This window comes from Natrix helvetica, assembly GCF_964273705.1.
Source record: "Natrix helvetica genome assembly, chromosome: 2".
Lineage (NCBI taxonomy): Eukaryota > Metazoa > Chordata > Lepidosauria > Squamata > Natricidae > Natrix > Natrix helvetica.
The window spans coordinates 142,891,345-142,903,853 of NC_138552.1; the positions used below are offsets into that span (position 1 = coordinate 142,891,345).

Sequence of the window (12,509 nt, forward strand, 5' to 3'; positions counted from 1 at the left end):
CTGAAAAGTCTTAAACTGTTGTCTCCTCAGGTGAAATTCCCACGGGTGTTCCTAAACATATCGCCAGGCTCCAAAGCAAAAGTGTTTGCTCACTAGCTTTTGGTCTCAGGTTACTATTAAGTAGGTAAGGCAGGGGTGTCCAAACTTGGCAACTTTAAGACTTGTGGACTTCAACTCCCAGAATTCCCCAGCCAGAGCTGGCTGGGGAATTCTGGGAGTTGAAGTCCACAAGTCTTAAAGTTGCCAAGTTTGGACACCCCTGAAGTAAGGCCAGAAAAAGAAATAAGTAAGCAGCTGTAGGTTTTGCCATTTTTATGCTGCCTTTCTTTGCCTCTCAACTTAAAAGGCTCCTTTGTATGAAGTCCAAAGTTGTGTTGTAAAAGTGTTGCCAAAATTCAACTCCTTTTTTTCTTCGACATCTTTGTAGCTGTTTATTGTTCTTCCCCTCCCCCCCCCCAAAAAAAACCCTTCCTTAAAGTGCCTGTTGAGGTCCTAGCAAGCTGAAGAGACCATTTCCTTTAAGGATACTCTGGTGACTGAACTACAGTTCCCAGCATCCCTCACCATTGCACTGGATGATGGGGATTCAGGCTGTGCAGTAACTTATCACGATTTCTCCCCTTCCCAGAATTACTTCATTCCTTCAGTCCAATGGCTTCCTTTATGTTATTGCAAACTTATATATCATATATGGAAGCCAACATGGTCTGGGAGAGCCAGTATAGCCTAGCACCAGGCTAGAAAGCAGGTGATTGTGAGTTCTAGTCCTGCCTTAGACATGAATGCCAACTAGATGACCTTGGGCCAGTCTCTCAGCCCAAATCACCTCACAGGGTTGTTGTTGGGAAGATAGGTGGAAGGAGTATTAGGTATGTTTGCCACATTGAGTTATTTATAAAAACAGGATATAAATAAATCTCTGTTAAACTAATCCTGATATTTATGCATACTGCATCTGCATTGCTTATTGGTAAGAATAAATAGGAAATTTGGATTAAGCTTGGGTTAATTCACAAGGATCCCTTCTTCATAGCTACGGTATTTAAACAGTGCTGTCATCAATATTTGCTGGAGATAACTTCTGTTTGCAGTCTCTCATGGGGACAGAGAAAAAAAGAGAATGGAAAATACAGATAACTTGTTTACATGTGGTTAGGCTTAAGGTGAAGATGCCCTCGGGTCAAACTTTAAAGTGACGTAAACAGACAAATTAGCTTTGTGTTTTCTTGGCAACAGCATGGACAAAAATGAGCTACTTCATTTTCTGAGATGTTTTCCTACTCCCATCCTACTACTAACCAGGTTGAAATGAAAGAGGCTTAGTTGTGAAATACGTGTCTTGGTGTACCAAAACATTCTGTTGTGAAAAACAAAATTTTCACAGTCCAAATGACAACGCCATGCAGGAGTTGTTCTGCATCACAAGATAGGCGTATGTGGAGGGATGCAGCTTCTTGAAGGCAAAAACATACCATATTTTTCGGAGTATAAGACGCAAAAAAGAGGCTGAGAATCTGGGTGCGTCTTATACATTGAATACATCATTTTTTGCCTCCTGAAGCCCCCTCCTTCACCAAAAGGGCCGTGCATACTCTTATGGAGGCTTTCAGAGAGATCCTGGGGGCTGGGGAACGACAGAAATGAGTGAAAAACGGGCCGTTTTTTGCCCCCTCCCATCCCCAGCAGCACTCTATAAGGCTCCGTATGGCTATGCATGCAATTTTTTTTGACAAAAAATGGGCCTGTTTTCACGAAGAACGGGCTGTTTTTTGCACATTTTTGCCCCACCCCCACCCCAAGGAGCACTCTGCAAGCCCCCCCCCAAGACTATTCATGCCTTTAATTTGGAAAAAAAACATGCCCGTTTTTGAGAAAAACGGACTGTTTTTGGGAGGTTTGCAGAGTGCAAAAAAATTTTTTTTCTCTTTTGGAAAGCTCTTAACTGATTGATGAGAATTACATTGATCAAGTGCTGTTCCAGCAGAAACAAAGTGCTAGAGATTGCCAGCGATTACATTCTCCAGCACATGGATAAATACACCTGGAAACATCTACCTAACTACCTACCTCTCTCTCTCTCTCCCTACCTACCTACTGTATTTCTCTCTCTCATCCATCTACCTACCTACTCCCTCGCTCTCCCTACCTATCTACTGTATTTCTCTATCGCTTTCTATTTCTCTCTCTCTATCCCTCTCCCTACCCACCTACACACTCTCTCTCCCTACCTACCTACTGTATCTCTTTCCCTCTATCTACCTACCTACTCTCTCTCTTTCTCTCCCTACCTATCTACTGTATTTCTCTCTCTATTTCTCTCTCTTTCTATTTCTCTCTATCCCTCTACCTACCTACCTACACACTCTCTACCTATCTACCTACTGTAATTCTCTATCTCTCTCTATTTCTCTATCTCTATCCTTTTATCTACCTACCTAACTACTCTCTCCCTCCCTCCCTACTGTATTTCTCTCTATCCTTCTATCTATCTACCTACCTGCTTTTTAAAAAAATGCCTCTTCAAAACCTTGGTGCGTCTTATACTCCGGTGCATCTTATACTCCGAAAAATACAGTAGCTTGTGCTTGAGAAGTGATTTAATAAAGTAACATTAGTTACTGATTCCCAGTTCCTTATTTAATGAATGTTCAGAAGGGAGTCAGTTTATGTAGCTCTTCAGCCCAAAAATAAGCCTTGGCCTGTCTTGTATAATACAAATTTATGGTTGTTGGGTTATCCTTTGTAAGTTCTAAGATAATTATTTCTATTTTTAAAAAATCAAGATCGTGCATTATATTATTTCAATGACCATAACAAATACGTAGAGTTGGATGAAATGACTTTAAATAATTTCTGATTTAGCAATCTGATAATAATAATAAATATTAGGAAATCTAGGGATTGGGGTATGCATTCAAAACAGCCACTGAAGTTTACATCCTTATACCACATTTACGGAAAGTTGACCAAATCTATCTCAACTTTGACTCCTGAGTTGGAAGGGCCATAGGATCTGCTAAGTCCTCTGATTTACGATGCTGTCAAAAGCATTGCCGGCTTCAGGACTCCCCTGATTGGCTAAGACACGAGCAGCCTTTCAGTGGGAAAATGCAGCCTTCTGATTGGTTCAGCCATCTGACAGCTACTATATAGAGAGCTGTCAGACGGCCAATGTTGTTATTGCCGATTCGGGAGTTGCCTTGCACTTTGCATTGTTACCTGTTACAATAAAGGATGTTTGTTACTGTGCAACTTGCCTCGCCTCAGTTCCTGCCTGCCTAGTTCTCTATACAGAGCAGGATCAATCCTTCCTTCCTTCCCCTTCCTTCCTTCCTTCCTTCCTTCCTTCCCCTCCCTTCCTTCCTTCCCCTCCCTTCCTTCCTTCCCCTCCCTCCCTTCTTCCCTCCCTCCCTTCCTCTTATAGGGCCACCTATCTCACATAGTGATTCTAGGTAGCTCAGAACAATCCATAAAACGTAGCTGAAAATATACCTGTCCCCTATTCAGGCACCAGACCAAGCATCCTTAGAGTTCAACCCTCCATTCTAGCCCAGTGCTTGGGGGAACAGCCAGGTCTTCGCAGACTTCCAGAAGGCTAAAAGGGAACTCTGATTTCCAGTGGGAGGCTGTCCCAAAGGTCTGGGGCAGCCACTGAGAAGGTCCGCCTCCTAAGTCCCAACAGATGGCAACATTTATGGAAGGGGATTATCTAACCTCTTTGGATGGACAGATACCATCAGAGAAGAAGTGGTCCCACAAATAACCTGGGCCTGTAGCATGTAGGACTTTAAAGTAATAATCAGCACCTGAAAGGAAATGGAAGCCAGTGCAGCTAATGTAGCATTACTGTTACCATTACAGTTGTGAACTGGTCCAAAGGTGTTGCTGGAAAGTTTTGGTTACTTAATTAATATTGAATGCTTCCCCATGCAACTATGATCGTACATGCTGATTCTGTGGCAAGGAAGAGTCACCTAACTTGCCTGGTGGCTATGAAACTAAAGCTATTTAGAGACCTATCATATATCTTTTTTTAAAAAAATAGATCAGTTGCTTTGTATTGGCAGAAAGTTTTGTTTCTGTATCAAAGAGACAAACTTGTCCTAAATAGAATAGCTTCACATTTTCTCTTTTTTCCTCTCTTAAAAATTTCAAATTAGGCAAAGGTGCTTTTTCAAAAGGCAACTGGACTTTGTTTTTCCATTTGCCTTTTGAAAAAGCACCTTTGGCAGGACCTGGATCAGAGCTGGTATTCAGCAGGTTCTGATCAGTTCTGGAGGACCGGTAGCGAAAACTTTGAGTAGTTTGGAGAACCGGTAAATGCCACCTCTGACTGGCCCCGCCCCCATCTATTCTCTGTCTCCCAAGTCCCAGCTGATTGGGAGGAAATGGGGATTTTGCAATAACCTTCCCCTGGATGGGGAGGGAATGGCGATTTTGCAGTATCCTTCCCCTGCCACGCCCACCAAGCCACACCATGCCCACCAAGCCACATCATGCCCACCAAGCCACGTCCACAGAACCGGTGGTAAAAAAAAAAATTAATCCCACCACTGCTCTGGATGACTGAGAATCTCCATAATCAAATTAGCCAACTATCCCAGCTCATTGTGTAATTTTTACTTCCAAATGATAATACCTCTCCCCCCTCCCCAGATCTGAAAACCAGTGTCAGAATTAGAGAATATCTTTGAAATTTATGTTTTTACCTCTGCAGACCTCTTCAGAATGGCCATACAGGAATAGATCTGTCAGTCCCAGAGTACCAAGAAATACGAGGAAAGATGATGTCTGGGCATGTGGAATATAATATTTTAGTAGTTACCAAACTGGCTGTGTTCAAATCTGCCAAGCACAAATCGGAAGACAACGTTCAGTTTATGGTAATGAAATCATTTTTAAATGTATTTTGTACGTAATTCACATCATAACAATGAGAAACCAAACTTATTAATTTCATTCCAGACAACATAAATTAAAAATATGTTATGAATTATATTATGAAAACAGACCAAGAATAAAGGAACATAAATAAAATTAAAAAAAAAAAAGGGGGGGGGGGGAAGAAATAAAGCACAAAACCCAAACGTAGTAAAATCATTTCTTTGTGGATGGGAGAGAATATGAATAAAGCTATGTAAGATTTTTGAAGCTTCATAGCTAATGGCAGTGGCACCAAAGTCCTTCCTCATGAAGAATTAGGCACATGCCTGGTCTTAGTAAAAGGATTCTTGGGGGAATTTTTCTCGGATATGCTTACATTCTATGTCAGGGGTGTCCAAACTTGGGAACTTTAAGACTTGTGGACTTCAACTCCCAGAATTCCCCAGCCATGCTGCCACGCCCCATGCTGGCTGGGGAATTCTGGGAGTTGAAGTCCACAAGTCTTAAAGTTCTCAAGTTTGGACACCCCTGTTCTACGTGGAAGGGTTTTGCTTGTTTTAGTGGAGGAATACTCAGTCCTGTAAGATTAAATGTGAAATTTTAAATCCCAATGTAAGAGTTAAAGTTGGTGTTGCTCTTTACACATCAGATGCTGTAACAAGGTCGACTAAAAGTCCAAAGTTAATTTTTCCTAACTTGGGAGTCCTCCAGCTGTTTGGACTTCAGTTCCTAGAATTCCCCAGGCAGCGTGGCCGTTACTAAGAATTCACAGAGCTCAGCCAATCAGAGTGAGCCAGAGTCTAGAAAGCCATCTGAAGTATTTTGCATTCTGTATTTGTTGGTAATTTTCCAGCAGTTGCCATAGGTTCCTAGCTCCTGTTCTCAAAACTACTTATTATGAATTCCTCTAAAAATATTCTTTCCTTTGTATTAAGCTGTCAAGGTTGAGAAATCTGGCTCATCATAATCTTTTGAAAAGCCAGTCCTGGAAATAAGTGAGACTCTCTAAAGCGATATTGTGTTGTGTTTTGCACTAAATCCCACCGTATCTGGTAAACTGCTGGTCAGATTAATAATTTGAATGTATAAGATTGCCCAACGGAGCTGTTTTTAAAATTTAAATGATAAACCTGTACATGTTAAAACAAAACCCAACTAGATGACATTAATAAAGAAAATAAGGAAATAAAAGAGGGCCATAATTGAAAACAATCATGCTACAACTTTATTAAACACTCCTATTCAGATGGATATACACCTCTGCCTATGCCACAGTATGGGAAAAAAGCAAAGTTTTTCAAAGTTCTTTGAAGGGGTAATATTGTTAGGTCTTTGATGTTGGAGCCTACGGGGTTGGGTTTTGTATTGTATGTTTGTATTGTATGTTGCTGTTGTATGCATTTTGTTGTAAGCCAATTAACGAGCAATGTGTGTTTGGGTTTACTTTAATTGGAGAAATGTTGCTAATGCTGTTCTAGATAACAGAACTGAGGAAGGGATTTTGAAGTGCTGCTTCAGTAGTAGGGCAAGATCCCAAAATGCAAAGTGCAATGCAACACTATAGAGTAGTGTAATGGCTTCCAGATTTGCACAGCTTGAGAAACATCACTCAGACCATAAACACACTTCTGCACACTTATTCCGTTCAGCTGCTTTGACATTATTTGAAAAGACATGGATTTTCTGTAGCAAAATGAAGAAAAACAGATTTCCATTCTTTTGATTGGAATAACATGGCCAGTTCCAGTAGAGGGCACTCAAGCCCTGTTGAAACTGTAGTCATGTTGGCAGGATGTCAGCCTGAAATCTGAAATAATGATTTCATGCTAGACAAAACCATTGACGCTTCTCTGACAGTTGTGTAACACTTTGCTCTCTTTTGAAACCAAATGGTTTCCCTACATTTGTATGTAACTTGCATTTATTCTATAATGGAAGGTAAAGAGGTTTTTATAATGTCACAGAATAAGTTTTAATTCTGTAAACAAAGGCTAATGTTTGAAACAAAGATTGGGTATTTGTTCTGTTTCTCTGATGAGATGCTCAGTGCTGCTCTGAGCAACAGGACACAACATGGCTCAATACTGCTTTCTCTTTGCTTTCAGTCTTGTTTAGTTGCCTTTTAGCTACAAAATGGCTTTTCTTCTTCAGTTAGCTTGTAAATTATCAGTGGACAATGGAGCCTTAGAAAAAGTGTATGCTCTTTTTTCAGCGTATTCTTTGTGAGCATTGCTGGAGTTAATAGTTGTAAGAGATCACCACTCCAGAAAGAGGCAGTAGAATTAAACAATGTCTTAGCTTCAGGGGACCTTCTTAAACAAGCCTCTCTCAAGAACCCTAGAATTCCACAAGAGATCATGATTTTTTTTTAAAAAGCATTGTCCTTTTAACCTCCTGTGCCACAAAGAACTAAAGTTTGAAGTGTGGTGGGTATTTTTACTCACTGTCTGTGACTCTGCTTACTTATCCTGTAAATGTTCTGTGAGCTGTAGATATAATACTTTTTATGCATGGGTTCCCCGGGATTTGAAAGTTATTTCAAAAGTTCCTCCAGTGGGAAAATGTTGAGAAAGGCTGGTTAAGGCCTCTGGTTCAATTCCTTGTTCAGTGTAGGAATCCATAAAACCATCTCAAGCAAATGCCAGCCAGCCCCTGATTGAAATCTCCTAGCGCTCACCACTGCTTTTGATAGACAGTTCCGCTGCTTAATATTTCTTCCTATCAGGAAATTCCTCAGTATTCCTCCCGATTCTCCCTGCTTATTTTTTTTAAACCATTGGTCCTTACAGTGGTAGATTCCTACTGGTTCGGACTGGTTCGGCCGAACCGGTAATGGTTTGGCGGCCTGGGTCACTGGAACCGACAGCGACCCAGGCCTGCCATGCCCCCGAACCGGTTCTCCAGGCCTCAGTGGCGCCATCTTCTTTTTCACTTCTGTGCAATTGTTATTGCCCTGCGCATGCATGGCGCGCACACGAGTGAACTGGCAGTAGTGCCTGCCAGAACCCACCTATGTCCTTATCCTGCTCACTTTTAGCAAGGAATAGATGGTCTCCTTTATGCATGTGATCTCTTTTAGATATTTGTAGATGTCTGTCCTATCTCCTTCTAATCTTCCCTTTTGCTATCTAAATGTGCCTGATATAATTCTTCCTTTACAGAGATTGGCTTCCCGAACACTTGTCGTAGTTGTTCTCCGAACCTACTCCATTTCTCTTTTAAAGCAGTTTCCCCAAACTAAGCACACAACTCCAAGAGATGCTTTTCCAATGCAGAGTACACAATAAAACTACTACCTCCTGTAATGGATGCAGCATGCCCATGTTTCTATGGGACAACTTTGCATTGGCCTTTTCAGCTCTTGTATTTATATGCCTTACTCATGTTCACTGGGTGATATTTCTTGCATACACGACTGCCAAACCTTACCTCTCCAGTTCTGTACCTATGCATTTGATTTATCCAACCCAACTGTTGGACTTTATATTTATCACTCTTGAACATAGTCCTGATGGAACAGACTCAGGGCTTAATCTGTCAAAATAACTTTGTAATGTAATCTTGTTCTCTAAGGCAAAGCTCCTAAGGCTTGCTGTAGTCAGCAAAAGTGATAAATACCCCTTCCATTCCATCCAGTAAATTATTTATAAAGCCATGTTTTAGTCATGGAGGCAAAAATGGCCTTTTGGGCAATAGTCCCCCTCCCCCTTTCATCTGCAACACACGCTAGTATGTACCATCTTTCCCTTCATTCTGTTTATCCCTTGCCAAAGCAACTGAGGATAGAAGTGGCGGAAGTTTGTCTTAGCTTCTATGAATTCTGCAAAACCTGACTGACCACTCACTATCAGAAGCAAAATCTTTATTTATGAAGATAGTCTTTTGTATTATTCACTTTTTGTTCCATTTACTCTGGCCCTTAGTATGGCCATACTAGACCACATAAATTCCATAATAGGATGGAATTTATGTGGTCTTTGCTGAGCATATGTCCCACCTAAGATCTAAGCAGAGGCCATAACCAGTAATATTTTACTCTTCTTCCTGGGCCCAAGAGATGTTTAATGTGAGATCACCCACCTTTTGTGGCAAGGGTAGGTAGCCCACACGATTCCTTAGCCCCCTCCTCTTTATTGTAATTCACAAAGGATCCATGATTCTACCAGCAAGTTTCTACGGAAAGGCTGGTGACTGCTATCTAAAACATTCTATAATGTTTTAAACACCAGTCAAATAGATCTGTTGTGCCCTTGATATCCTTTCTCTTGAAAAAAAGAAGAAGCAAATTCTCCAATTAAAATAAAAAAAGGTGGGAGACCGAAAATATTACTCTATCTGACAATACCACATTAATTCTCTCACATCTGCTATAGGCCTTAGCATTTGAAAAAAATAATTTTTTTTTGTTATTTCAGGTAGTTTAGTGACATATTTTGATTTCTCCTTCATATTAAGAAAAATCTAGAAATTTAGAGCTCATTTTAGCTAACCCGCTTGGTTTTTTTTATGCTTGCTTTTAGATCTGTTAGCTCGAGCTAATAATAAAGCTTCAAACCCCTTTATTCAGTAGAGGGTTTTTTTCTCTCTGGATCCAAAAGAACCAATTGCCTGGGCCCCCGATCACTGCCCTGGCTCTTGCCAGTACTCACAGGGTCATAAATATGTTCTTTTAGAGCAGGAGTGTCAAATTCAAGGCCAGCGGGCTGGATATGGCCCACAGGGTGCTTAGATCTGGCCTGTGGGGCTGCCCTGGAAACAGTAAAGGATCAGCCCATGGTGCCTCTACCAGTGAAAATGGAACTAGTGCATGTGCACGCTGGAAACCGCAAGAGCAGCCGCTTGGTGTGTGCATCTGCACTGGGTGGCTGCTCTTCCGGTTTCCGGCGCTCCCGTGGGCGTGAAGATCAGCTGGCTGGCGCACCGGAACCCGTAAGGGCAATGGTTTGCATGCCCAGAGAGATGGCTCTGTGTGCCACTTCTGCCATGCGTGCCTTAGGTTCGCCATCACAGCTCTAGGTGATACAATAATTTTGAGAATATTAATAGTCCACTTTGCTGAAATCACCAAGTTCACGTACTGCAAGAATGGAAATTTAGGGTAAATGGCACAGATCTATTTTTCTCATCCCCAGCACCACTCACAGTTGGCAATAAATTGGCACCTTTAGTTGTGCGCACTTCAAGATATAAACTTTAAAAGAGATCTATTAAACTTCTGAGAGGCTTAACGCATTTATGTAGTTTATTCAAGGTCACTAAAAAAACAACAAAATGAAAATGTCCCTACTTATTCCTGGCCTACTAATTACCCACATATGATGTGTGGGAAATCTTGTATTTTCTTTCAGAATTGTTAGTCTAGTTGGTTGCATGTTTATGCCTGTCGCTTAGAATGATTTTTTTCTCTCCCTACGTTACAGGTTTCTAAGAAGTACAGTGATATTGATGAGTTTTATCAAAAACTTGTCACACATTACCCACAAACCTCTCTACCAGCTTTGCCAAGAAAAGTGCTTTTTGTTGGAGAATCTGATATTCGAGAACGAAGAGCTGCCTTCAATGAGATTATGGGATTGATTTCTAAAGATGTGGTTCTCGCATCAAGTCCCGAGTTACTGGAATTTCTGGGTAAATTAAAACATTCTTTACATTGAGTGGAGTTTTAATAAATAGGCCACGGATCAACTCTTGGAACTTTGCAAAATCAGCAGCATTCCACTTAAAATCTACGTTAAATTCCCATTGTCACAAATATTTAATGGAGGATACTTTTCGTTTGCTTCCCTACCAATATAATACTACAAATGCACAGGAACATGTTATCTGGATGTGAGAATGTTAGTTTCTGAGAATGTTAGCTTCTGGGGGATACAGAAATAGAAAACTATTGTTCAAACGGGACCTAAGTAACATGTATTTATTGTCACAAATTGTTTACATGATGTGGAAGTGTACCGGTTTTCACATGCAAAAGGCTCATTTTTCTCCGGTATAAGAATACTTGGTAGCTGTTGGTGATACTCATGTAGAGAAATAATACCTGTGTCCAGGGGGTGGGCTGCTATGGTTTCGCCCGGATTCAGGAGAACCCGTAGCTAACGTTATGGCCGGTTCAGAGAACCTCCAAATCCTCCCCCCCCCCCGGCTGGCCCTTCCCACCCCACCCCTCCCTTCCCAGGAGTCTCCATGTGGCCCATTTTGGATGCGAGGTAAGGGCAGGGCCTGGAAACAGGTACGTTTCCAGCCTCCAGAGCCTGGGGGAGGCAGTTTTCGCCCTCCCAGAGGCTCAAGGAAAGCCTCCGGAGCCTGGGGAAGGTGAAAACTCCCCCTCCTCCCCATGGTGCAGGAGGTCGACTAGGCCACGGCCACCCAGCAACTGGGCAGAGAACCCTTGCTGAAATTTTTAAAGCCCACCCCTGCCTGTGTCTATTGTGTACCGTTCCATTAATTTTTCTCTGCCTCTTTTGTCAGGAACCAGGTCCCCCAGTGTCATTGATGTGAAGAGTAAAAACCTTCCCAAGAAGGAAGAAGAGGATGAGGACACCGAAGGCTTTGATTTTTTCAAAGAGGAAAAAATACCCGATGTCATTTCTCAATTCAGTTCGTTTAAAAGCCAGGAGGCCAAAAAGGAAACAGAAGAGGAAGAGAGTGACGTGGATCCACTTGGTGTCCTCAAGTATGCCTTTTTCAATTTTGTTTTTCCTATAGTAGAGCTAGGGACGTGGTAGCTCAGTGGCTAAGATTGCAGTTAAGCTAAGACTAAGATCAGTAGTTCGGCAGTTCAAATCCCTAATGCCTCTAACGGAGTGAGCTCCCGTTACTTGTTCCAGCTTCAGCCCACCTAGCATTTTGAAACCATGTTAAAATGCAAGTAAAAAAATAGGAACCACCTTTGGTGGGAAGGTAACAGTGTTCCATGCACCTTTGACATTTAGTTATGCTGGCCATATGACCATGGAGACGTCTTCGGACAGCGCTGGTTCTCCAGCTTTGAATCAGAGATGAGTACTGCCCCCTAGAGTCAGGAACGACTAGCACATATGTGCAAGGGGAATATTTACCTTTACCTTATCCTAGAACTATCGTATTTACGGTTGTGTAAAACTACAGAAGACTATCAGGCAGCCCCAAAGTGTTAGGGTCTCCCCGCCTGCTCTTTGCTGCCATCGAAGTTCTGAATTTTTGCAGCCAAGTTGAATTCAGAATTGATTTCTTAAAAAGCATTTTAGAATTGCCAATAGTTGTTCTGAGGGTTACTAAAAGAAATGCAAAACAACTTAAATAAAGGGAGGGGGAGAATGTAGTTTGCATACTGACCGGTGAAAGTTCAAACAGCGTTGGATGATTCATTAACTTTCTGTTCATAGTTAAGAGATGGCAACCAGTAAAAGAGTTGGAGTAATTGCTATTATTTCACCTTTTTTTTGTAAGCTAGCACAATCAAGGTTGTAGACAAATAGAATAAAAATACAGAATACAAGAAAGGCATGAAAGTAATAGAAATCCCCTAGATGGCCAGTAGAAACCTTTCATCTTTTGCAAAAGCATGGCAGAATAGTATTGTCTTAACAGCTGCATAAATTATCAAGGGGAAAGGGAATCCTTCAAACTCCAGGGGCAAGAAA

General features: G+C 41.6%; 1 protein-coding gene across 1 annotated transcript in view; it reads left to right on the plus strand.

The window, feature by feature from the left end:
* HS1BP3 (HCLS1 binding protein 3) overlaps positions 1–12,509 on the plus strand; it is a 50,286-nt gene that overhangs the window by 1,255 nt on the left and 36,522 nt on the right. Inside the window, exons 2-4 of the mRNA XM_081943159.1 lie at positions 4,718–4,883; positions 10,305–10,512; positions 11,356–11,560. Coding sequence (XP_081799285.1) covers positions 4,718–4,883; positions 10,305–10,512; positions 11,356–11,560 — 579 coding nt within the window. The remainder of the gene's footprint in view (positions 1–4,717; positions 4,884–10,304; positions 10,513–11,355; positions 11,561–12,509) is intronic.